This window comes from Trachypithecus francoisi, unplaced genomic scaffold, assembly GCF_009764315.1.
Source record: "Trachypithecus francoisi isolate TF-2019V2 unplaced genomic scaffold, Tfra_2.0 Lachesis_group10, whole genome shotgun sequence".
NCBI classification, from domain to species: Eukaryota; Metazoa; Chordata; class Mammalia; order Primates; family Cercopithecidae; genus Trachypithecus; species Trachypithecus francoisi.
The window spans coordinates 34,830,215-34,856,243 of NW_022681455.1; the positions used below are offsets into that span (position 1 = coordinate 34,830,215).

The 26,029-nt window shown below is 43.1% G+C and overlaps 1 protein-coding gene across 8 annotated transcripts in view; it reads left to right on the top strand.

Moving 5' to 3' along the window:
* The first annotated feature begins 316 nt into the window (after positions 1-316).
* ANKS1A (ankyrin repeat and sterile alpha motif domain containing 1A) overlaps positions 317-26,029 on the top strand; it is a 199,569-nt gene continuing 173,856 nt past the window's right edge. For 5 of the 8 annotated variants that reach the window (XM_033216862.1, XM_033216865.1, XM_033216867.1 and 2 more), the window contains exon 1: positions 317-641. In XM_033216862.1, coding sequence (XP_033072753.1) covers positions 460-641 — 182 coding nt within the window. In that variant the 5' untranslated portion in view covers positions 317-459. The remainder of the gene's footprint in view (positions 642-26,029) is intronic. The other 3 variants (XM_033216863.1, XM_033216866.1, XM_033216868.1) reach the window with 1 other exon arrangement.

Consider the following 26,029-nt stretch of genomic DNA (forward strand, 5'->3'; position numbering starts at 1 on the left):
GGAAATGTAGGTGCGCGTTACCATATTTATCTCTTTGTTTCTACGCTGCCTGGACGAATTGCCGTATTTCCTGTCCCAGGAGCTCCCAAAACGTTTGGGGAAGGAGCGCACTTCGGGAGACGCGTACAGGTGGGCCTGTTTATCCCTTTCCACCTATATAATGGGGGCCCACAAGACGCTGCCCCCATAGTCCGAGAGGCCTGTCTCGGCACAGCAAAATCCACCTGCGCTGGTCCGCGGAGCCCCGCCCAGCTAGGTGAGCTAGGGGGCGGGGCGCGGGGGCGCGGTGACGCGTGACGCCGGATCCCGGAAGTGACGCGCTCGTGGGGGGAAAAGGCGGGGGGGTGGTGTCCCCAGCCGGTTTGGGGGGTGCGTTGCCCGGAGACGGAAAGTTTGGGAGCCCGAGCAGGCTCGGCTGCAGCCCCGGGGAGGGGGGTCCAGCGGGTGGCGGCCCTGGTAATGGGGAAGGAGCAGGAGCTGCTGGAGGCGGCCCGCACCGGGCACCTCCCGGCGGTGGAGAAGCTGCTGTCCGGGAAGCGGCTCTCCTCTGGCTTTGGGGGCGGCGGCGGCGGCGGCTCTGGGGGCGGCGGCGGCGGCGGCGGCCTCGGCTCTTCCAGCCACCCCCTCTCCAGTCTGCTCAGGTGGGTACGCGCCGTGGCCGGTCCCCTGCCTGCAGACCCCTTCTTCCCCACCCGTCTCTTGGGTCTCCAGAGAGATCGGGGGTCCTGAGACTCGGGCGGGGTGGGCTTGTGGCGTGCTCGGGGCGAGGCAGGCGGCGCGCGGGCCAGGATACCGGAGGGCGCGCGGGTCCGAGTCCACGCTGCTCCGGGCTCGCCTGGTCTCCCGTTCTAAGCCGGCTGCGAAGAATGGTGGGAGTGCCCAGGTGGCAGCCTCCGCCGCATGGCACAGCCGGGCTTCACCCTCGCTCGCTACAGGGTCCCAGCTGTCGTAGCTCACAAAAGCCAATTTGGAGCAAATATGTATGTCATATATATACATATGCCCTCCCTCACCTCCTGCAGAAACTCCCACGCCTTGTAGAATCTCGAGGCTCCTCTGGAGGAAATTCTATTGATTTTCTTCTCTTAGGAACTTGGAACCTTCCACCAGGCTACGCAGGACCTTGCTTTCCCTCCCCTCCCCCCGAGACGGAGACTTGTCCTATCACCCAGGCTGGAGTGCATTGGCGCGATCTCGGCTCACTGCAACATCCACCTCCCGGGTTCAAGCGATTCTCCTGCGTCTGCCTCCCGAGTAGCTGGGATTACAGGCGCCCGCCACGACACCCGGCTAATTTTTGTATTTCAGTAGAGACGGGGTTTCACCATGTTGGCCAGGCTGGTGTCGAGCTCTTGACCTCACGATCCGCCCGCCTCGGCCTCCCAAAGTGCTGGGATTACAGGCGTGAGCCACCGCGCCCGCCCCCTCGCTTTTGTTTATATTAAAATTGCCTCTGGATTTATCATTTTCAAGATGTTCGTCTTTGAGCCTCTCTTGTGCTTGGAGTTCAAATTGTAGTTCCTTGTAGTGAACCTTATTGAATTAGTCTAAGTGGCATATGCAGGATTCATCCGGGGGCTTATTCATCTAGAAATAAAGGCAGAGAGACTTGTTTAGGAAACCGAGGAAGGCTGTAAACTTTTCCAAGGTCTGTTGTTAAATGCTTCAATCTGGAGCTGTAAGGACCGAGGGGAAAAGATCAGTTTTGTGTGGCTTCGAAGGGGGATTGGAGGTGCTTTGTCAGTGTGAGTTAAATGTGTTGGTTCAGCAGCGCTTTCATAGCCTGATTTCTTTTTCCTTCCTTGTTCTTTTGAGGTTTTTAAGAAGTGGAAGTTCATTTAGAAATGGCTTCGTTAGCTTTTGTTCCCCATTACTTTATGTAACTTCAGTTTGAGTGAGCTTGGACCACAGAAGCCTGAGGCGCTAATAAATTGTTATTATTAGATACTAAGCACTGAGTACCAACCCAGGTCTTTACAGGAAGATTTTAAAAGCAGTATAAGTAGGTACTTAAGATTTGTTGAAGAAATAAAAGTATCAATTGGAGGACAATAAATTTCTAAATAAATGGATGGTGGATGGTATCACTCACTGTAATTGCTAGCAGCTCAGAGAACAGAGACATCATTTAGAGATGGAGTGGAGGTCAGGGCTTCTAAAAGGAGGGAGACTTAAGCTGGTCTTGAAGGATGTGAGGCTTTGGGTAGGTGAGTTATTATGGGCATGTTCCAGGTGGGTACCCCATGATCAGAGGCACAGAAATGAGAACGGAAACTTATTTGGTGCTCCTGAGGCAACAGAAGAACTTCCTGCCTGGACCCTTGAGAGGTTGGGCATAATAAAGGTAAATAATAATGGATGGGTATACTTCCATATATCATGTTTATATTCTCAGTCCCTAGATCAGTGCCTGACAACTTGCAGGTGTTCAATAAATGTACAGTGAATGCATGAATTGGGTTTTGGATCTTACCTGGATTTGCCACTCTGCAGTTCTGATGTCTGAAAGGTGACAAGACTGTACAGGTGTGGGGATGCCTCTGTCTTTTTTTTTTTTTTTTTTTGAGGCGGAGTCTCGCTCTGTCGCCCGGGCTGGAGTGCAGTGGCCGGATCTCAGCTCACTGCAAGCTCCGCCTCCCGGATTTACGCCATTCTCCTGCCTCAGCCTCCCGAGTAGCTGGGACTACAGGCGCCCGCCACCTCGCCCGCCTAGTTTTTGTATTTTTTTTAGTAGAGACGAGGTTTCACCGTGTCAGCCAGGATGGTCTTGATTTCCTGACCTCGTGATCCGCCCGTCTCAGCCTCCCAAAGTGCTGGGATTACAGGCTTGAGCCACCGCGCCCGGCTGATGCCTCTGTCTTTAATGAGTTGATGACATAGCATTTGGAGATTTTCCAGAGATATCTTAACCCTCAGCATATCCTGCTAAAGTGAGAAGTTTCTTATATCTCCCACCTTCAAGTACAGGTCAAATTATTCTTTTTTTTTTTTTTTTTTTTGGAGACGGAGACGGAGTCTCGCTTTGTTCACAGTCTGGAGTGCAATGGCACTATCTCAACTCACTGCAATTTCTGCCTTCCTGGGTTCAAGCGATTCTCCTGCTTCAACCTCCCAAGTAGCTGGGACTACAGGCATGCGCCACCACAGCCAGCTAATTTTTGTATTTTTTGTAGAGATGGAGTTTCACCATGTTAGCCAGGCTGATCTCAATTTCTTGACCTCGTGATCCGCCGCCTCGGCCTCCCAAAATGCTGGGATTACAGGCGTGAACCACCGTGCCCAGCCTCAGGTCAAGTTATTCTTGGTGCACTCACTCAGAGACTGTTGAAATTCTGCTGAGGATTTAACTGCCATATAGTTAATATAGTTAAGCAATACTAGGAAACCTGTTGAGCACAATGCTTCTACTTTGGGCCTCTTGCTGATGTGTCCTGTCTCTGCCGTAAAGTGTGGGTGTTAACTCTGTTCCCCAGAGTTAGAGAGCTGGCTCCCCTTGACTTTCTTCTGTGTCTTTTGTAGAGAGGGTAAATGCCTAAGAGCTTCCCAACCTCTCATTCGTGTGACTCCTAGGGACAGGGAGGATCTGGAGGCACTAGTTACACTAATTAGAGGTGACTCTGATTAAAGCTAGTGAAAGATTTCTGAGCAAATGAGACCATGCCTAGGTCAGTATGTCCTCCCTTTTTAGATTTGGGCATAATAAAGGGTAGGTTACCTCTACCCCCAACCCTCTCTCCCCTAAAGACCCTGGATTATTTAATGAGAGCTGTGGAATCATAGCTGCCATATTCTACTCCTACTTGTACTGCCAACTGTAACTTGCCTTTGTCCAGGTGTTTGAGTAATGAAGTAAAGCTGGCAGGAATAGGAGCTTACAGTTGCAGTGGAATAATTGTTCCAAACCACATATGTGTTTGTGTTCCCCCACCCCATATTCCACCAAGGCTTTGTGTTTATTCTTAAGCTACAAAATGCCCTCTTTTACCCATCCCTTTTCCTCTACACAGCTTGGGCTTAGCTTTTAACTTCCTAAAGCCCTTCCTGATGACCCTAATACACACAGATCTCTCAGGCTTCCACGTCTTTGGAGCACATCATCTGTGGTGTACTTTGCTTGCCTAGCTTTCACAGCTGATTGCTTTGGCCTGTCAGAATAATGTTTACATGTAGTAACCCTCACTGATTGATACTATACCTGAGAACCAGAAAGTCAGCAAAGACTTTCTACTAGAAAAAAATGTTGTTATAAACTTTGTGTTCTTCCAGCTTTCCTTATTTACTGGATATTTATTCAGAGACAGTGTAGCATTATATTTAAGACCACTTGTTCTTGTGTCAGACTTCCTGGATTCACATTCCACTGCCATCGCTGACCAGCTGCTTGACATTATTCAGGTTAACCACTTTGATACTCAATTTCTGCATCTGTAAAATGAGGATAATACTATCTGCCTTATAGGTATCATCTTAGATAATGTGTGTAAGGGACTTACCATAATTCCTGGCATATTCTAAGTCTTCAATCTTAGTCATCCTCAGTTCAGCACATACAGTTTTGCTGTGTTGCACCTGTTCTGTGCAAAGTACCATGCCAGACACATTATTTATTTTTATTTTTGTAGAGCTGAGGGCTCACTATGTTGCTTAGGCTAGTCTCGAACTCCTGGGCTCAAACTGTCTTCGTGCCTCAGCCTCCCAAAGTGCTGGGATTACAGGTGTAAGCCACAGTGCCCTGCCTGACACATTTTAAATGGTGTTTTTTCATGCTTGGGGATCTGTTTTCCAAGCATGGCAGATTAGAAAGTAAATAAGGGAGAGGAATCGTTCATATACCCAATGTTTACCTATGATGTACTTTGTGCCAGGCCAAGTGATTGCTAGATGCACTGCAAAATATGTCTGAGACCTGGGACATTGTAGGTGCTCTATCAGAATTAGCCCCCTCTTCATACATTTTCTGTTCCCTTGCAGAGTTTATAGTAGTATGATATGTCTGCGTCACAGGTCAACAAAAAGGAGACAGAGAAAGCATACAAATTTAGCAGAATTTATCCTACCTTCTGGCTGTTTGAAGCTATTAACATAGGTGTATATAGCCCTATATACCTATGTAAGCCCCAAGCATCAGTTTACTTTATCTTTGTGCTATGATTTATGTTTATTATGACTGGTAACCATCAAATAAAGATTAAATTATGTTCAATATATCTTGTTAGTGAAAGAAGAAAAATACATAGTTTTCTATCCAAAATGGTTTAAATATAATTTTTGTTACTTAAAAGGATAAGCAATAGATTATCTAGAAAGCACAGTTATCCAAAATGTCTAGGCTTACAGAGGCTCTGGATTGCATGGATTATACTTTATATAATACTAACTCATTTTCTGATTGTTTAATGGATGCATGCCTTTGGTCTATACCTTGGGAGCTTGGGACAGGCATTCTATCAAACTTCTTAACTTACAGTATTTTTTAGCTCTGGGATGTAGCAGGCACTCAAATTCTCATGTAACAAGAGTTTGCTATGTTTAGAGTTATAGTGAAACACTGATTTTCAAGAAGGAAACTCCTGTATAAGAATATAGTAAGATTTGGTTAAAAGTAAATTATATCAACTAAAAGGCCAAAAAGATCTGAGAAAAGGAAATGTTAAAACCAATCATGGCAGGGCACAGTGGCTTGCCTCTGTAATCCCAACACTTTGGGAGGCTGAGGCAAGTGGATCACTTGAGCTCAGGAGTTTGAAACCAGCCTGGGCAACATGCTGAAACCTGATCTCTACAAAAAATACAAACATTAGCCGGGCGTGATGGTGTGCACCTGTAGTCCCAGCTACTCGGGAGGCTGATGTGAGAGAATTGCTTGAATCTGGGAGGTTGAGGCTGCAGTGAGCCAAGATTGTTCCACTGCATTCCAGCCTGGGTGACAGAGCCAGACCACATGCCCCCACCACCACCCCCTGCAAAAAAAAAAGAAAAGAAAAGAGAAAAGAAAACCAGTCACAATAGCTTCAAACTGTAAATTGAATTATGAACTAAATACTGATGTATATGAATGGAAAAGTAAAGTGAAATGTACTTCTTAGGGTTCAGAAGCACAGAGAAACTAAACCAAAGATCACAGTTGAGGAGATTATGTCATGGTTTAGGAATATTTTATGCTTAATTTCTCAAGCATGAGAAGGGTGAATAAGAAAAGAGGAAACCAAGGAGACTTGCTGGAGAATCTGAAAATTTATAGATAGTAGCAGTGAATGTGGCTGTAAACTAATTTTTATGCTGCCTTTTTGTTGGGGGAAAAAAAGAAAAAGAAAAAAGAAAACTATTCCAAAAACATATATGAATTTCCCAAGATGTGAAAATGTTCTGAAATAAGGAATGAAGCATGAAAAATTTTGAAAAATGGATCTCATTTGGAGGATAATAATAGATTCTCCCAAATGTCAGCAAATATGACAAGTAATTCATTGTTTTAAAGAAAGCTTCCTAATACTTATTTAAGGACTTTGGTTTTTGTTTTTTTAATTAAAAAAATTTTTGAGACAGTCTTGCTGATGTTGTCCAGGCTGACCTTAACTCTCGGGCTCAATTGATCCTCCTGTCTCATCCTCCTAAGCTACTGGGACTGCAGGCACCTGCCACCATGCCAGACTAGACTTCTTCCTCTTGTTATTGTTACTATTTTTTAAACAGTGATTAGCATAACCGTTCTATTGAAATGGTCCTTTATTCATTCCCAGAATGGATCTGAAGCTTGGAGATTATAATGGCATGACAGCCTTTTCTCATGCTGACCTTTTTACTTTTGCCCACTACTGTGACAGATTTCTTTCGAAAGTGCCTATTTTGAGCAAAATGATTTTAACATCTTAAGGAAGAGGGCAACACTGACCATGTAAGGATTGTAGAATGGAAGGGCCTGGAAACAGATCTTGTGGATTTGTATAAGTTCCTGCTCTTCTAAGAGAATGCAAAAACAAGATAAAATGCAACTATCCATTAGCATAACAGTTTTCTGGGTCTTCCACTAAACTATCTTAATTAATTAAAAATCATTTTTCAAGAATGTCTTTTTTTTTTCTTTTCTTTCTTTTTTTTTGAAACAGAGTCTCTCTCTGTCGCCCAGGCTGGAGTGCAGTGGCGCGATCTCGGCTCATTGCAACCTCCGCCTCCCGGGTTCAAGGGATTCTCCTGTCTCAGCCTCCTGAGTAGCTGGGATTACAGGCGCATGCTGCCACCCCTGGCTAAATTTTTGTATTTTAGTAGGGACGGGATTTCACCATTTTGCCCAGGCTGGTCTCGAACTCCTGAGCTCAGGCAATCTACCCTCCTCGGCCTCCCAAAGTGCTAGGATTACAGGCATTAACCACCGCGCCGGGCCTTTTTTTGTGTGTGTGTTTTTTTTTTTCCCCTGAGACAGTGTCTCACTCCTTCATCCAGACTGGAGTACAGTGGTGCAATCTCAGCTCACTGCAACCTCTGCTTCCCAGGTTCAAGCAATTCTTGTGCCTCAGCCTCCTGAGTAGCTGTGATTACAGGCGTGTACCACTGCACCTGGCTAATATTTGTATTTTAGTAGAGACGGGGTTTCACTATGTTGGCCAGGCTAGTCTCGAGCTCCTGATCTCAAGTGATCCGCCTGCCTCGGCCTCCCAAAGTGCTGGAATTACTACAGGTGTGAACCCCCACGCCTGGCCAAGAATGTCTTAAAATACTCCCTTTAAGTGTGATTTTGTTTGGATGGCAGCCCTGTTCCTGCGTTTTGGAATTGCTGTACTTACATTTTTGCTTTCTCTAAAGCAGAGTGTGGTTCCCCTGTTGAAAAACAAAGGAAACAAAAAAAGGTAACATGCCTAGAAATGACTTCTGTGGTAGTTACTTTATATGTAAAAATCTAGAAGGTGCCTAATCTTAAACTGAATAAGGCATTTACTTAGAATTAAAGATAATTTTCCCAGCCTGGGCAACATGGCAAGACCTCGTTTCTACAAAAAATAAAAAAATTAGGCCAGGCGCAGTGGCTCACACCTGTAATCCCAGCACTTTGGGAGCCTGAGGCGGGTGGATCACCTGAGGTCAGGAGTTTGAGACCAGCCTGGCCAATATGGTAAAACCCTGTCTCTATTAAAAATACAAGATTAGCTGCATGTGGTAGCCTGCGTCTGTAATCACATCTACTTGGGAGGCTGAGGCAGGAGAATTGTTTGAACCTGGGAGGCGGAGATTGCAGTGAGCTGAGATCGTGCCACTGCACTCCAGCCTGGGCAAAAAAGAGCGAAACTCCATCTCAAAAAAAAATGAAAATAAAAAATTAGCTGAGTGTGATGGCATGCACCTGTGGTCCCAGCCACTCAGGAAGCAGACACACAGAGGTGGGAGAATTGCTAGAGCCCAGAAGGTGGAAGGTTGAGGCTGCCGTGAAAAGAAAATTTACTACAAAGTTTAAGATTTAAAGTCAGTGGTCTCTCTTTTTTGCATCCTCCAACTGAAGTTCAGTTTTTACTCTCTTAGTTGCAAAAATTAGAGACAGGAAACAATGAAACAAGCTTGTGATCTGAAGAATTTGACTTGTATCTAGTAGCTTCAGCATGTTCAAGGGTCATAGGAGGTTATGGTCCTAGTGAAAGTTGGATTCTTGGCCAGAAAAATCCCTTCAAGAGGTTCTTTTTCCCACATTGGATTGTTCACCCCAAACAGCTGTGAATTTTGGTTTGCAGAAAGGAAGTCCAGGCTATTTCTGCCCTAGTCTTTCGTAGGGAAAGTAAATTACTGGGTTTTGTAGCCCAGAAACACTAAGGAAACCCCAGAAGTAGACAGTGGAGAGTTTGTTCTTAGAAAAATCAGGCTCTCCTGTGGGTAGGAACTTGGTCTCTTTTTTGGAGAGCTCTCAGAAAATATTTCCCACACTGATTTCCGAAGGATTATTGGGAGATTTTCTGTGGTAGAGAAAATTATATCATATAATATGTTACATTCATAGAACATCTTCACATAACTTTGGTGTGGTTAGAGTTAATGGTAGTAATACTAGAAATTATATGGTATGGCTTCATATTTATCCTTTCTCAGTAATTTGTAGATCAAGTTTGTTTAGTTTACAAATCAAAAAAGTCAGTTGTCTTTAAAACAAGTCAGTTGTCTCTGCTTTGAAACAAGATAGTTGTATCTGTTTGTGCTATTATTACCACTGATCCAGGAAGCAGAACTGCCTCCTGGCTTGCTTAAGTGGTGAGGACATACTATGGCAGCTAAGGATCAGGCTCTGACCCAACTCTGCCTTGTGACTTAGGCAAATTAAATCACTTTTCTGAGCCTCTGTGTCTTCATACGTATAATGGGCCTGGGATGGTACCTATCTTCTAAAACAGCATTAAATAAGCTAAAGGATGTAAGGCATCTAATCCCTGGCACATGGCAAGAACTTGGTAAACCTCGGCTGCTAGAATCATCTGATGGGAGCCAGATGCTTTCCACCCTTGATGAATCAGAGTGAGGACCCTGTTAAGGACATATCTTTTATTGATGTTGCCATTTTAACATTTATAATAATTCATAGCAGAAGCTCCCAACCTTTTAAACTGTGAAGAGTCCTATTTTTAAAAGCCTGAAAATTGGCAGTGGTGGCAAAGTTACAAAGCAATCCAGGTCCACAATCCTTTGTTTGAAACCTTGGGGCCAGATATGTTTTCAGGGTGCTGACTCAATATTGTATATTGAGTCCCTAGTGGGATTGTGGCAGCACCCTGGAAACATTATATTTCTACAGCAAAGCCTGTAAATATTCACTAAATAGGATAAATACGGAGCAGCTTCATATCAGTGTAGGTCAGGTTTTGCAGTTAAATGAATTTGCTGCTAACTTATGAAAATATATTTTCAGAGCTTTTTGGATTTCTGAATTGTTGATAGGGGGACTATAAACCTCTGCCTTTATGGTAGAAAAATTGCAAGACAAATGCACAAAGAAGAAAATAAAATCAGTTATAATTCTACTTCCTACAGAAATTAATTTGAAATTTTGGTGTACATTCTTGGTTTTTTTCTGTGCAAACTTTTTTAACAGAAATGACATTATTTTGTACATACTTTGTCTCACGTTTTCACTAACTATATTGTGAAACCACTTTGCTATATTTTCTGTCCTCTTCAACCTCGTTTTAAATGGATGTGATATCCGTGGTGTGTATGAATTGTAATTAATTTAACCCCTTTCCTGACATGGAACATGAGTTTGTTTTTCGTTTTCTGCTATTAGAACAGCTCTGTGATGAACACACATGTGGATAAGTTAGTGTGTACATTCTGCTTACAACATTTGATATATTCAGTAGAATGGTAGGTGTAGTTTCAATAGTCGTAGTTTCAATAGTCGGCCGTTGCAGAAATCAACAGCTGAATATTCAAATTACACCTCAAAATCAACAACAAGAAACATACATATTGTTGAATTTGAGGACTCATAATAATTCTGAGGCCCCTTACATCTCCTGGGTCCTTCTGACTGGGAAGTAATGTACTGATTTATGGTTGCTAAATACTACTTATATTCAGAAAGTAAACTTTGTGCAAGCCCAGGACTTTTAATGGTTAACTTAGGGCTTTACTGGTTCTTTTTCAGAGACCAAATGTTTAGAAGAGGGCCATTAATAATACAAATGCATAGAGCAATATGCTCCAAGCAGAATAAAATAAAAACAGCTTTATGGCCTGGCACGGTGGCTAACACCTATAATCCCAGCACTTGGGGAGGTTGAGGCTGGAAGATCACTTGAGCCCAGGAGTTTGAGAGCAGCCTGGGCAACATAGTGAGACCCAGTTTCTATTAAAAAAAAAAAAAAAGTAATTAGAAAAAAAGCTTTGTTATTTTGTAAAGTAGAGATGAGGTCTTGCTATGTTGCCCAGTCTGGTTGCAAATTTATTTTTTCTTTTAAATTATAGTTGAGACCTATTTACAAAAAGACTAATGGCCAGAAAAGATTACAAAACAGATCAGTTCCAGGCTGTTTACCTGAGTCTCTAAAAGGTTCTCAGACTTTCTGATGTGCTTTTTAGATCTTTAACTCTTAGCTGTGCCTGGGGAGGAGCCCCAGTCCTGGCTTTGCTCTTAACTATCCACATCATGCTCACCACTCTTCCTCTGATCCAGCCTGATGGAGTCTGTGCATTGACTTTTGTCCTCAATGGGGCCAGCCGCCTGCTTCTTGCTCCTTCAGGTTGCCCTGCAGCCATGATCAAACTTCAAGGCAAAATCCAGCCCATACTGTAGTATTTGAAGTCAGTAACTCAGTAGCTCAGAGGTATTGCTACCGGTAGTATTGTGTGTGTGTGTGTGTGTGTGTGTGTGTGTGTATGTATTTGGGATGGGTGGGATGGTTTCACTTCTTGAGCACTTAATACTTTGCTCTGTCTGTGCCAAGGACTTTACATACATGTATTTACTCAGTTTATCTTCACAACATGCCTGCAAGACAATTGTTGTTATTTCCATTTTACACATGAAGAAGCAAAAGTTAAGAGAGAGGTTAAAGTGACTAACCCAGGGCCACACAGAGGAGTGCAGAGCCTGGCATCTCTGTGATTCCAAAACTTTTGCTTATAAAGCACTGCATTTGGCCACTTGGAGAATCAGTCTCTTTGGATGAGACTTAAGCCACCACTTACTATGTACTTAGATAAAATTTTACTGGAAGATTAATTAGGGATTTATTTAAGTTTAATGGTTGCTTTTATACTACTTACTTCATGCTATACCCTTCTAAGCACTTTACAAATATTAACTCATTTTGTCTTCATAACAACTCTTTTTTTTTTTAATAAGAAAAATAGAGATGAGATCTCATTGTGTTGTCCAGGTTGGTCTCAAATTCTGGAGCTCAAGCGATCCTCCTGCTTCAGCCTCCCAAAGCGTTAGAATTACAAGCGTGAGCCACCGCACCCGGCCATAACAACTGAGGAAGGCACTAGTAGTATTGCCATTTTACTGGTGAGGAAACTGAAGCACAAAGAGACGAAGTAGCTTGCCAAGGTGCAGTAAGCTAGTAAAAGTTAGAGCTTAGTTTTGAACCCAGTCAGACAGGCCCCAGAGTCTTTGCTCTTGGTTATTATGCAACTGGGACTTCTTCCTTTTACCCAAGAATGTAACACAAAGTCCTTTGGGAAGACTTTGACTACATAAAGTGAGGTAGGCTCATTTTTTTTTTTAATTGGCAAATTCCCTGGAATACAGGAAAGTTAGATAAGAAGAATGCCTTTACGTCTATGCCAAATAATATATTAGTTTAGATAATGTGGGGGACTTCCCTGCAGCTCCCATATTGCTTTTTCAGACTTCTAGAAAATTCTCATCTCATGTAGGTGCATGTGTTCATGAATTTTACCTGTGAGAAAATTTAAGTGGTCCCCATGCCCCCCACAACCAGTTCAAAATGATAAAAATTAGTTTTGGACCCATAAGCTACATAAACTGCCAGATGGACTACCAGGGCCAAAGTTTGTACAAGGGAAGTGAATCTAAACAATTGGCAAGAAACCAAAAGCCTGTGTATTTAAAGTTATTTCCAACTCTGCTTGTTTTTTTAAACAATTCCCTCCCTCATTAGTGATTCACAGCCAAAACTTGCATTCTCAAATAATAATTAGTTTGCCCATAAAATGATTTTCAGACAGTATTTTCTGGCTGGTTCAAATGATTGTCGATGCTATCTTGAAGCCTAGGATTATGGGATGGGAAATATTACTTTCCATAATCCTTGGTACTTTAATCTTCACAATCCTTCAATACAGGTATTAGTGCCCATTTTACTGATGATTTTATAGTGGTTAAATGACTGGCCTAAAACTGGGATGAGGTGGTTTTTTTGTGGGTGGTTGTTTGTTTTCTGAGATGGAGTCTCACTCTGTCACTCAGGCTGGAACACAGTGATGCAATCACAGGTTATTGTAACTTCAGCCTCCTGGGCTCAAGCAATCCTCCCACCTCGATCTCCTGAGTAGCTGTGACTACAGGCTCATGACATCATGCCCGGTTAATTTTTGTATTTTTTGTAGAGACGGAGTCTTGCCATGTTTCCCAGGCTGGTCTCAAATTCCTGGGCTTAAGAGATCTGCCCACCTTGGCCTCCCAAAGTATTGGGATTACAGGCGTGAGCCAACACGCCCGGACAGGACTGGGGTGTTCTGTTTGCAAGGCCTTTAAGGGTCCTATTTTATGTGGAATCATGGCTACCAAAAAGATGTCTGCGTCCCCAGTGGTGGAAGTAGAAGGAAAAGGTAGTCTAGCTAAGTAGCTCTGAAAATACCTATGGGTCCTGTATACCTAACAGTAATAGAATAGGCCTATTACTTTTTACCTACAAATGAAAATACTTTAGATATTGAAATTGGCAGAGATTCCACATTTGTTACTTTTTAATCTATCGCTATCTCCATAATTGTGTGTTTAAGACTCAGCTGGAGAATAGTTTTCTTGCTAGTCACTTATCAGCAGTCTCTCTTGCCATCTTTAGCAGACCCAGAGCAGAGTTTCAAAAGACTTTCAAGTAAATGATCCAGGGCTTAATGCTTCATGTTAAGGTTTAAGTTTTTCTTTTTTATTTCTTTTTGAGACAGAGTTTTGCTCTTGTTGCCCAGGCTGGAATGCAATGCATGATCTCAGCTCTCCGCAACCTCCACCTCCCGGGTTTAAGCGATTCTCCTGCCTCAGCCTCCTGAGTAGCTGGGATTACAGGCATGCACCACCATTCTCGGCTAATTTTGTATTTTTAGTAGAGTTGGGGTTTCTCTGTGTTGGTCAGGCTGGTTTGGAACTCCCGACCGCAGATGATCCACCCCCCTCGACCTCCCAGACTGCTGGGATTACAGGCATGAGCCACCGCACTTGGCCTAAGTTTTTCTTTTTAAAAGAAGGAGTGTATAAAAAATCAGGTCCAGTGCTTTTACTAGTTATGTTTTGTCAACCAAATTGATAGAGCTGTCTTTTTAAAAGATGTCTTTTCCAGGGTGGGGACTGTGGCTGTAACCCCAGCTACTTGGGAGGCTGAGGCAGGAGAACTGCTTGAACCCGGGAGGCGGAGGTGGCAGTGAGCCGAGATCACGCCATTATACTCCAGCCCCGGCGACAGAGCAAGACTCTGTCTCAAAAAAACAAACAAAAAAAAAGATGCCTTTTCCTTATCCATTGTGATGTTAGATATGACTTGTTATTGTCTTCAGTTACCATCATTTCCAGTTACCTTTCTCTTTAACATATGCTCTTTTGTAAAATTTGTAGTTCATTTACAAAGAAAACTGATGAAAATAGCAGTCCAGGTACCCTAGCGTCTTCTCATTCAATTGGCAGATATTTATGAAGACCTGATTCTTTTGGATGAAATTTCACAGTCACTTAAAAATATCTCTGTTTGCTGAGAGGAATGTATTTACCAAATTATAAGTTTGGTATAATGCTACTAGTACTAGCAGAATGATATAGTAGAAGCTAAACCCAAGATTTTTTGGATGTATGTGTGGGGTGTTCCCACTGTAATCCATAAAACTCATTTCCTATAACTTCTGTCTTCAGTGTTTTTTATCCTAATATTGGTACTTTCTTTCTTTCTTTCTTTTTTTTTTTTTTTTCTGAGACGGAGTCTTGCTCTGTTGCCCAGGCTGGAGTGCAGTGGCCGGATCTCAGCTCACTGCAAGCTCCGCCGCCCGGGTTTACGCCATTCTCCTGCCTCAGCCTCCTGAGTAGCTGGGACTACAGGAGCCCGCCACTGCGCCCGGCTAGTTTTTTGTATGTTTTAGTAGAGATGGGGTTTCACCATGTTAACGAGGATGGTCTCGATCTCCCAACCTCGTGATCCGCCCGTCTCGGCCTCCCAAAGTGCCGGGATTACAGGCTTGAGCCACCGCGCCCGGCCTAATATTGGTACTTTCAAATTGGCTTGTGGTGGGGTTTGATTGTCATTCTACTGCACCAGTTTGCCCATAAACCTCTATCTCTTTAACAGGCAAGTCATCATCATGTAGAAAAACTTTTTTTTTTTTTTTCCAAGAGAGGATCTTGCTCTGTTGCCCAGGCTGAAGTGCAGTGGTGGAATTGTAGCTTAAGCTATCTTCCAATCTCACTCAGTCTTTTGAGTAGTAGGACTACAGGCATGCACCACCAAGTTTGCCTAATTTTTTTTTTTTTTTAATTGAGACGGAGTCTCATTCTGTTGCCAGGCTGGACTGCAGTGGCGTGATCTCGGCTCACAGGGGCCTGCACATACCAGATTCAAGCGATTCCCCTGCCTCAGCCTCCCGAGTAGCTGGGACTACAAGCACGCACCATCATGCCTGGATAATTTTTTTTTTTTTTTTTTTTTGGTATTTTAGTAGAGACGGGGTTTCACCATGTTGGCCAGGATGGTCTCGATCTCCTGACCTCATGAGCCACCTGCCTCGGCCTCCCGAAGTACTGTGATTACAGGCATGAGCCACCGTGCCCAGCCCGTCTGCCTAATTTTTAAATTTTTTGTAGAGATGGGGTCTTGCTTTGTTGCCTAGGCTGGAATGCAATGGCACAATCATAGCTCACGGTAGCCTTGAACTCTTGGCCTCAAGCAGTCTTCCTGCCTTGGCCTCCCAAGGTGCTGGGATTACAGCACTGGCTGAAAAACATTTTCTGATGGATTGAATCAGCTGTGAGTTTGGGCCACAAATCTGGGTCTTTTAAAAAAATGTGAATACAGTCGTCCGTCAGTCTCCATGAGGGGATTGATTCTAGGACCCCTCGAAAATACCAGAATTCCAGCTCAAGTCTCTTATATAAGATGGCATAGTATTTGTGTATAACCTGTGCTTATTCTCTCGTATAATTTAAATCATCTCCAGTTTAATTATGATCCCTAAATACAGTGTAAATGCTATGTAAGTAGTTATTAAAATGTATTTTTTAGGGAATAATGAGACAAAAAGCCTGTACGTGTTTAATACAGATGCAGCCATCCATTATTTTTCTGAATATTTTTTATCTGTGGTTGGTTGAATTCACAGATCCAGAACCCATCGATATCGAGGGCTAACTGTATTATGTAATAACTAATAACCACTAGGATTGCCTTTCCTATAATTAAAAAAAAAAATTGTGGGCTGGGCATGGTGGCTCACGCCTGTAGTCCCAGCACTTTGGGAGGCGAGGCAGGTGGATCACAAGGTCAGGAGATTGAGACCATCCTGGCCAACATGGCAAAACCCTGTCTCTACTAAAAATACAAAAATTAGCTGGGTGTGGTGGTGCGCACCTGTAGTCCCAGCTACTTGGGAGGCTGCGGTGGTAGAATTGCTTGAACCTGGAAGGCACAGGTTACAGTGAGCCGTTATCTCGCCACTGCACTCCAGCCTGGCGACAGAGCGAGACTCCGTCTCAAAAAAAAAAAAAAAAAATATATATATATATATATGTTTTGCACTTCGTGTTGCTCAAGGTAACACCTGATTCTGATTTTCTTTTCCTTTCTTTTCTTTTCTTTTTTATCTTTTTTTTTCTTTCGACAGAGTCTTGCTCTGTCACCAGGCTGGATTGGAGTGGCATGAGCTCAGCTCACTGCAACCTTCACTTCTCAGGTTCAAGCAATTCTTTTGCCTCAACCTCCTGAGTAGCTGGGATTACAGGTGTGTGCCACCACGCTCGGCTAATTTTTGTACTTTTAGTAGAGACAGGGTTTCGCCATGTTGGCCAGGTTGGTCTTGAACTCCTAGCCTCAAGTGATCTGCCCGTCTCAGCCTCCCAAAGTTCTGGGATTATAGGCGTGAGCCACTATGCCTGGCCAACATCTGATTTTCTATTGATGATGACTTAATGAGGTTATTGGAGTCATCACATGATGAATCTGGCTGGCATTAGGTTTCCTCATTACCAGGAACTGGGCCTTGTGAGATTTTGACACTTACCACATCATGCTCATCACTCTTCCTCTGATCCAACCTGATGGAGTCTGTGCATTGACTTTTGTCCTCAATGGGGCCAGCTGCCTGATTCTTGCTTCTTCAGGTTGCCCTGCAGCCATGATCAAACTTCAAGGCAAAATCCAGCCCATACTGTAGTATTTGAAGTCAGTAACTCAGTAGCTCAGAGGTATTGCTACCGGCAGTATTGTGGGGGGGGTGGGGGGTGTGTGTATTTGGGATGGGTGGGATGGTTTCACTTCTTGAGCACTTAATACTTTGCTCTGTCTGTGCCAAGGACTTTATGTACATGTATTTGCTCAGTTTACGTTCACAACCTGCCTGCAAGATAATTACTGTTATTTCCATTTTATAGATGAAGAAGCAAAAGTTAAGAGAGAGCTTAACTGACTGCTTTTTGTCATTGTTTTGCTTGTGAATAACATTGTTTTCACCTCTTTGATTGGTCTTTGGTTTCGTGTGGCCGTCAGGGTTTGAGTAGAGTAAAATCTTGTCTCTCCCTCTTTCATTGATTTTTATTTTAGCCTTCAGTTTGATGTGTAAATACCTGAACGAAATCCTTAAGTTTGAGTTAAGCCTTAAGTCTGTTCTTGTTATAGGATTTTAGCTTGGTTAAGGTCTGTCTGGATCCCTGGGGTCTGGAAAGTATCCATTTCTCTTAGTTTTATCCTCTAGTCTCTCTGTGCTTCAACTCTGAAGGGAAGAGGACATGGCTAGACAGAAAAAAAGAGTACGCAGGAAAGATTGTCTCCAGGAACTTTTCTCTCTCTCAGAGTGCACATTGGCTCTGGGGAAGGGCATGAGTGAGCAGTGCCCCTCGGGGATCTTCCACCTCATCCCACCTCAGCCACCGTCTAGCTGTATGTTCTTGGGAATATTTTTTACTCTTCCTATAGCTCAGTTTTCTTACCATTAAAAAATGGGTGGCAGAGGGCAGTGGTTTTAGCGTTTCCTGGCAGAGGTCCAAGGAAAGGTGCATCGGCATGTCTTAAAGCATCTGCAGAGTTAGACTGGGGAAAGGAATGACTGCTTACTGTCCTCCTGCTGTGTGCCAGGAACTGTGCAAGACTTTTTACATGGCTGGTCCGGGAGGTCAATAAGAGAAGGAGGTTTCTCTTCTCCCTGCATCCATGGGAGTGTGTGAGTGGGAGGTTGCTCTCTCTGCCGTGAAACTTTCATCAGCAAATACTAATTAGTGCCTAATTACTATATGTTGTGCATACTACTGTAGCAGATAACTTAGGAACACAAAACTTGACAACTCCCTTAAGAAATTGGCTTGGTTATCTGTGAGTTTACACTATCAATGACTGAATAAATAAGTGGGGGAGAACAGATAGGTCTTTCTTACAGAAGAATTCCAATTATAAATGTAGGAATAATGAGGGGAATAGAAAATCACCATTAGCATACCATAGTAATAATTGCTGCAGGCAAGATCTACCAGTGAAGAATAAAATTGGTGGGTGAAAGTTGAAGGAGAAACAATATTTGCATGGCTTCAAAGTATCTTCCCCAAAATATTTATTAATTACTATGGCAGTTTCAACCAATATCCACTTGTTCTTTGGTAGTCCTCTCTCTAGGAGATGGAATTTAATTCTCTTCCTTTTTTGAGGGTGGGCTAGACTTAGAAACTGGCTTCCAAATAATAGAATATGGAGAGAGAACAGTGGTAACTTTATTATTATTATTTTAATTTTGTATTATACTTTAAGTTCTAGGGTATATGTGCACAACGTGCAGATTTGTTACATATGTATACATGTGCCATGTTGGTATGCCGCACCCATTAACTCATCATTTACATTAGGTATATCTCCTAACGCTATCCCTCCCCCCTCCCCACAACAGGCCCTGGTGTGTGATGTTCCCCACCCTGTGTCCAAATGTTCTCATTGTTCAATTCCCACCTATGAGTCAGAACAGGCAGTATTTGGTTTTCTGTCCTTGCGATAGTTTGCTCAGAATGATGGTTTCCAGCTGCATCCATGTCCCTACAAAGGACATGAACTCATCCTTTTTTATGGCTGCATAGTATTCCATGGTGTATATGTGCCACATTTTCTTAATCCAGTCGAACAGTGGTAACTTTATAGTGGGAAAATCTGGTAGCCACTGCCTTTACCAAGTAATGAAGGTTAACATCACCACTGATAAGTCATTCTGATGTCACATATCCCCAGATGTGATGTGATGAAAAGGACGCTTTACCTCTTGTGTTCCTTCCCCAAATCCATAACTTCAGTCTAATCATGAGAAAACAGAAGCACAAATTGAAGAACATTCCATAAAATACTGAGTAGTACTCTTTAAAAGTGTCAAGGCTGAGAAAGACAAGGAAAGACTGAGGAACTGTCACAGATTAGAGACTCAAGAACTGAGACCCTTGAATGCAGTGTAGGGTCCTGGAACAAAGGACATGAATGTAAAAACTAGGGAAGTATCAACAAAGTCTATAGTTTAGTTAAGAGTATTGTACCAGTCAGGCGCGGTGCCTCACGCCTGTAATCCCAGCACTTGGGAGGCCGAGGTGGGTGATTCTGAGGTCAGGAGATCGAGACCATCCTGGCTAACACGGTGAAACCCCGTCTCCACTAAAAATACAAAAAATTAGCTGGGCGTGGTGGCAGTCGCCTGTAGTCCCAGCTACTCGGGAGGCTGAGGCAGGGGAATCGCTTGAACCCGGGAGGCGGAGCTTGCAGTGAGCTGAGATCGCGCCACTGCACTCCAGCCTGGGCGACAGAGCAAGACACTGTCTCAAAAAAAAAAAAAAAAGAAAGAGTATTGTACCAGTGTTAATTTTTTTTTTTGTTATTATACTTTATGTTCTAGGGTACATGTGCACAACGTGCAGGTTTGTTACATATGTATACATGTGCCATGTTGGTGTGCTGCACCCATTAACTCATCATTTACATTAGGTATATCTCCTAATGCTATCCCTCCCCCTCCCCTGACCCCACAACAGGCCCTGGTGTGTGATGTTCCCCTTCCTGTGTCCAAGTGATCTCATTGTTCAATTCCCACCTATGAGTGAGAACATGCGGTGTTTGGTTTTCTGTCCTTGCGATAGTTTGCTCAGAATGATGGTTTCCAGCTGCATCCATGTCCCTACAAAGGACACGAACTCATCCTTTTTTATGGCTGCATAAAAATGGTGTATATGTGCCATGGTGTATATGTGCCAAATTTTCTTAATCCAGTCTATCATTGATGGACATTTGGGTTGGTTCCAAGTCTTTGCTATTGTGAATAGTGCCACAATAAACATATGTGTGCATGTGTCTTTATAGCAGCATGATTTATAATCCTTTGGGTATATACCCAGGAATGGGGTGGCTATCAGTGTTAATTTCTTAAGTTTTGATCAATGTACAGTCATCCCTGGGTACATGTGAGGGACTGGTTCCAGGACCCCCCTGTATAACAGAATCCTTGTATACTCAAGTCCTGAGGTCAGCTCTGAGAAACCCAAGTTTGTGAAAAGTCAGACCTACACACACACAGGTTTTGAATCCCACAGACGCTATATTTTTTATCTGTGTTTCGTTGGAAAAAATCTGCATATAAGTGGACCCAAACAGTTCCAACCTGCATTGTTTAAGGGTCAGCTTTACTATGGTTCTGTAAAAGGTTAGCATAAGGGGAAGCTGGGTGAAGGGGATACGGGGCTCTGTGCTATCTTTGCAACTCTTCTGAAAGCCTAATATTATTTCAAAATAAAAAGTAAGCAAAGGGCCTATTTGATAGAGGTTCTGAAGTCAAGCTGCCTGGGTTCATATCTTGCCTCTGCCACCTACCAGTTGGGAGGTATAGATAGCTTTCTTAATTGCTTTGCCTTAGTTCCTTCATCTATAATAATAGAACTTCTCATATAAAGTTGTGTAATGATTAAATGAGGTAATTCATGTGAAGTACTTAGAGTAGTGGTAAGCCAGGCATGGTGGCTCACACCTGTAATCCCAGCACTTTGGGAGGCTGAGTTGGGAGGATTGCTTGAGCCCGAAGTTCAGGACTCACCTGGGCAACATAGCAAGACCCTATTTTATTTTATTTTATTTTATTTTATTTTATTTTTTGAGACGGAGTCTGGCTCTGTCGCCCAGGCTGGAGTGCAGTGGCCGGATCTCAGCTCACTGCAAGCTCCGCCTCCCGGGTTTACGCCATTCTCCTGCCTCAGCCTCCCGAGTAGCTGGGACTACAGGCGCCCACCACCTCGCCCGGCTAGTTTTTTTGTATTTTTTAGTAGAGACGGGGTTTCACCATGTTAGCCAGGATGGTCTCGATCTCCTGACCTCGTGATCCGCCCATCTCAGCCTCCCAAAGTGCTGGGATTACAGGCTTGAGCCACCGCGCCTGGCCGCAAGACCCTATTTTAAAAGGAAAAAAGAGAACAGTGGCTGGAATGTAGTAATGACAGCTGCTAATATTAATATTTATACAGAGAAGGCCTCCTTTTCTTTATTCAGCCATTGAGCCAGGGATGTAAATAGTGCTGGAGGAGTTTGGAGGAAGAGACGATGGTAATGGAGTAGGGCGGTATGGAGAACCCTCTCCTAGATTACTTATACCCCTAGGAAGTGGGGCCCTGCCTTTCCAGAAAGCCAGAGATTCAGATAGTTGATAGAAGACTGGTGTGGAGGAGGGCAGAGAACAGCTAGGGGCAGAGGTAGACAAGCTAGAATAAGAAAGACCTGTTTGCCCAGCAGTGAGTAAGCAGCCATCCAGCAGGAGTCAGTGGAGGTGAGGTTGGTAAGGTACTGAATCATCATGGGGTTGGATGCTGGCTTGATAGCATCTAGGACCTTGTCTCCAGGCCACTTTATCTCTAGGTGCTTTATTTCTAAGCCTGAGAGAGACAATTCAAACAATAAAAAAAATTGTTTCAGTTTCAGCAGGATTGTGGTTATACTTTGAGTGTTTGTTGATTGAGAAAATACGTTGTGACAGAATGGTTATGAACTCGGTAACTCTCTGAAATAAACTTGTGTTTTATTAAATATAGTAGCTTCTCTGTACCTTAGGGACATCATAATATATTATTCTGAGACATTGATTCTGCCTACTGCTGGTGCTTGGTGTACGAATGCATTTGCTGACCCTTTGCAATAACAATGTGGCCCCATGCAGAGCAGTGGAGTGGGAGCAGGGGAGGGTCTGCATGTGCCAGATGCTACACTAGACACATTCCCAGACTTAAATAAATTCTCCCATAAAACACAGACCTGGGCTTATGTAACTTGTCTAAACTCAATCCCATGTCATTGATGCCGAAGTCAGTGTTTTTTTCCACTGAGCCATGCTCTGTGTCTTCAACTGACATTTGCCATAATGATTATCATTATCATTAATGAAAAGTCATCTTACCCTTGCCAGTAGTTTACATGATCAGAGAACATCAGTTAACACCCAGTTCTCATTTCCAAGTGTGTTTAAATGGTCAAGAGCTTTTAACATAATTCTCTTGGGAAGCAGAAGGAATTCAGTTGATTTAGAACCAAAGGATAATGGCAGTTTCTTCATTTAATGAGTACCTCGTTTGTGCAAGATCACATGCTGGCCAATGGAGTTATATAGAGAAAAGAAGTCTCAATCCCAGCCTTGTGATCTTCTGATGGGGGAGATAGAGAATAGTGTGATGAGTGCTCTGAAACAGAGGGATGCTGGAGCGTCAGAGAGGAAACAAGGGACAGGGCTGGGGAAATGTTCCTCCCTGAAGGGATGAGGTCTGGGTGGAATATTAGAGCTAATAGGACTTGTACAGACAAAGAAGAGGAAAAGTGAGTGATTTTAAGCTGGAGAGAGTGTACAGTGTGTGCAAAGAATGGGTGTCTGGAGGCATGGTGCATTGAGACAACTGCAGGTAACTGCCTGATATGTAGGAGGGAGAGGGGTTCTGTGGGGTACGAAGAGATTAGATGGGGTATTAGCAGAGGTGAGATGCCCATGTAAAGGAGTTGGATTTTACATTGACAGTAATTATGGATTTGCAATTTAGGAAGATGACTTCAGATTTTTGGAAGATGGATCAAAGGAGTTGAGGTTAACTAGGAGTACAAAATGATTAGGCCTGAAAAAAGGCAGTTCCAGTGAGTATGAAGAGGAAGCTAAATTTGAAATATTCAGGAGGAATGAACAGGACTTGGTGACTGTTGATTTGCAGTTGAGTGGGTGATCTCTCCTATGACTTTGCATCTAAATAGGATATTACAGGCTGGGCCTAGTGGCTCATGCCCTGTAATACAGTACTTCGGGAGGCTGAGGCGAGAGGATTGCTTGAGTTCAGGAGTTTAAGACCACCCTAGGCAACACAGGGAGACCCTGTCTCTACAAAAAAAATTTAAAAAATTAGCCAGAGGTGATGGTGCCCGTAGTCCTAGCTACTCAGGAGACTGAGGTGCGAGGATCATTTGAGCCTGGGAGGTCGAGGCTGCAGTGAGCTGTGATCATACTACTACTATACTCCAGCCTGAGCAACATAGCTAGACTCTGCCTCAAAAAAGAATGAATGGGCTGGGTGTGGTGGCTCATGCCTGTAATCCCAACACTTTGGGAGGCTGAGTTGGGAGATCACCTGAGGTCGGGAGTTCAAGACCAGCCAGGCCAACATGGTAAAACCTCGTCTCTACTAAAAATACAAAAAAATACCTGGGCATGGTGGTGGGCACCTTTAGTACCAGCTACGCAGGAGGCTGAGGCAGGAGAATCACTTGAATTCAGGAGGCAGAGGTTGCAGTGAGCCGAGATTGCACCACTGCACTCCAGCCTGGGTGACAGAGTGAAACTCCATCTCAAAAAAAAAAAAAAGAAAGAAAGAAGGAAAGAATGAATGAATAGGATATTACAACATAAAATGGGAGAGTGGGGCTTTGTGGAAGGGCTGGAGTTTTATAAGGGATAACTGAAATGAAACACTTTTTTCCCTCTCTAGTAAAAGAGTAGTATTCATTTTAGAACAGCCCCATGACTTATTTTGGTGTGCACAGGAGTTTGTAGATGGAGACCTGGAGTGGTATGGTAACTAGTTTTTTAAGCAGGCAGATAAATCAATATTTTGGTTTAATCTATTGTTTATCATGGTGAAAGCTAAGTCTCCAAATGGTTGTTTTTGTTTCCACAGCAAAGACTTGTGAACCTTTAAACTGAGTGGGAATTAGTGATATGGAAAGAAGAAAAGACAGGCCCTTCCTACTCCTTTCAGGATTTATGTAGTTATTTATTTACCAACATGTGTGCAGAAAGCCAAATTGGTACTTTTAGTGAAATGGAATATAGTTTAAATTCAAAGGATTTTATCAAGCTTAAAGGTAACCCTGTTTTTGCTTTGGCCTGTGTTCTGCTGTAATAATCTCCTTCCTTGTGCACAGGATAACAGTGGGGAGATCCTTAAACTGGCAGGGGTATTATTTAGCCACCCAGGGCTTCTTCAGTCACACTGAGAGTCCTGGTTCTTGGCTATGAGAATGTCTCCTGATGAGGCTCAAGGACTGTGTGCATAGGATTGAAAACTTCTAGAAAAGGCAAAACAAGTTCCCCAGGCTTTATGACTGGCAGTGTCTGGAGTCCTCACCCTGAACAAGGTCATTAAGAAACCCAAATTATACCCTTTATGCTGAAAGGAAGCTTTTCTCTCCAGCCAGCCAAAATTTAGTGTCTGCCTATGCCAACTCCAGATTTCCTGTTACTATAAATCCTTGACAGTTTAGAATGAAGGATGGTGTTGTGTAGGGCGGAGAATCCTTATTCAAATGAATAGGAGAGCAATGGAAGTGTGACTGTAGGGTCATATGTAATAAAACTACAAGATAGGTTTTTTGCCCTTGAAATCTCATTATAATAGTGCTGTGAGCCACCAAGAGTTTCTGCTCTTCTAGTTTTCAGGTTGTGCTCAGGAACCATGAATACTTTTGCAATAACACAAGTTCTTGTTCATCCAGGGATGTGTATTTCAGCATTAAATTGTAAGTAAACAAGCATGCTATAATTTATGGAAGCTGAGTGTGTGTCCTCTGTTCAGTGTCGAGATTAAATCAAATACTCATAATCTGACACCTTGAATGATTTGTGTGATCATTGTTGTACTGTGTGATTATTAGGTAAGCAGTTTACGTAAGTAACTATAATTAGTTTTAATTTTTACATGGCCAAATCAAATGTTCACAGTTTCTTGTTTATTTCTTTGTTGGTTCTCCAGCATCTGTAACTAGCATCACTGTGAGCATTGATACCTGTGTAGACTGTGTCCTCATCACTTGCTGGTTACCTTATGTTAAAACACCAAGTCTAGGTTTTCTCCCTAGCAGCCCTTTAGAAGGGATGGGTGGTCCTCGGATCTATTCTCTCATCATCCAACCTCAGCCTCAGTGGGGTCTTGAGGGAGTAGGAGCTCCAGACCCTGGGACTGTGTGGCCTGCCCAGAGGTGGAACAGCACACTGTTGAGATGAGAGACAGGTCCCTTCACCTCAGAGAAGGAATGAACAACAGATTTTATTTTAGAGTATGAGAGAGAGGTCCCTTCACCTCGGAGAAGGAATGAACAACAGATTTTATTGTAGAGTACTGTATAGATTGAAATAACTGAACATTTCTCACCTAACAGATAGTAAGGATTTTAATAGACATTTATTTGCAGAATTAGTTTTCTACCACAAAATCGATTTTCGGTGAGAAAAAGGGGTGACTAGTAGAGATACTTTGATTCTGTGGTTAGATGGTCATTGAAAAGAAAATGATACATTTTGGGTGGATTGAGAAGCAAAATTGATTTTGGATGACATTTTTGACCGACTTTTGTATATTTGTGTGGCATGCAGTAATGGAGGGCTGTGTTTGGTGGTTAGATGCAGAACATTTATTGTGGTTCTGCTGGCTGTGTGTGTATTGCCTATTTTTATTGTGGTTAACCTGACCCACCAATTGGTTCCTTAAGGTTGAGTTTCCTTTCCTGTACTTTATGAATGTCGTCAGCTTGTGCAAAAGGGAACTTTATTCTTTCTTTTCAAATGTTTACTGAGTTTCTGTTCTGTGTTAGGCCCTGTGTTAGGAGCCTGGTACAGAAAGATGATCAAATATCTTGACTTTAAATAATACCTTTCA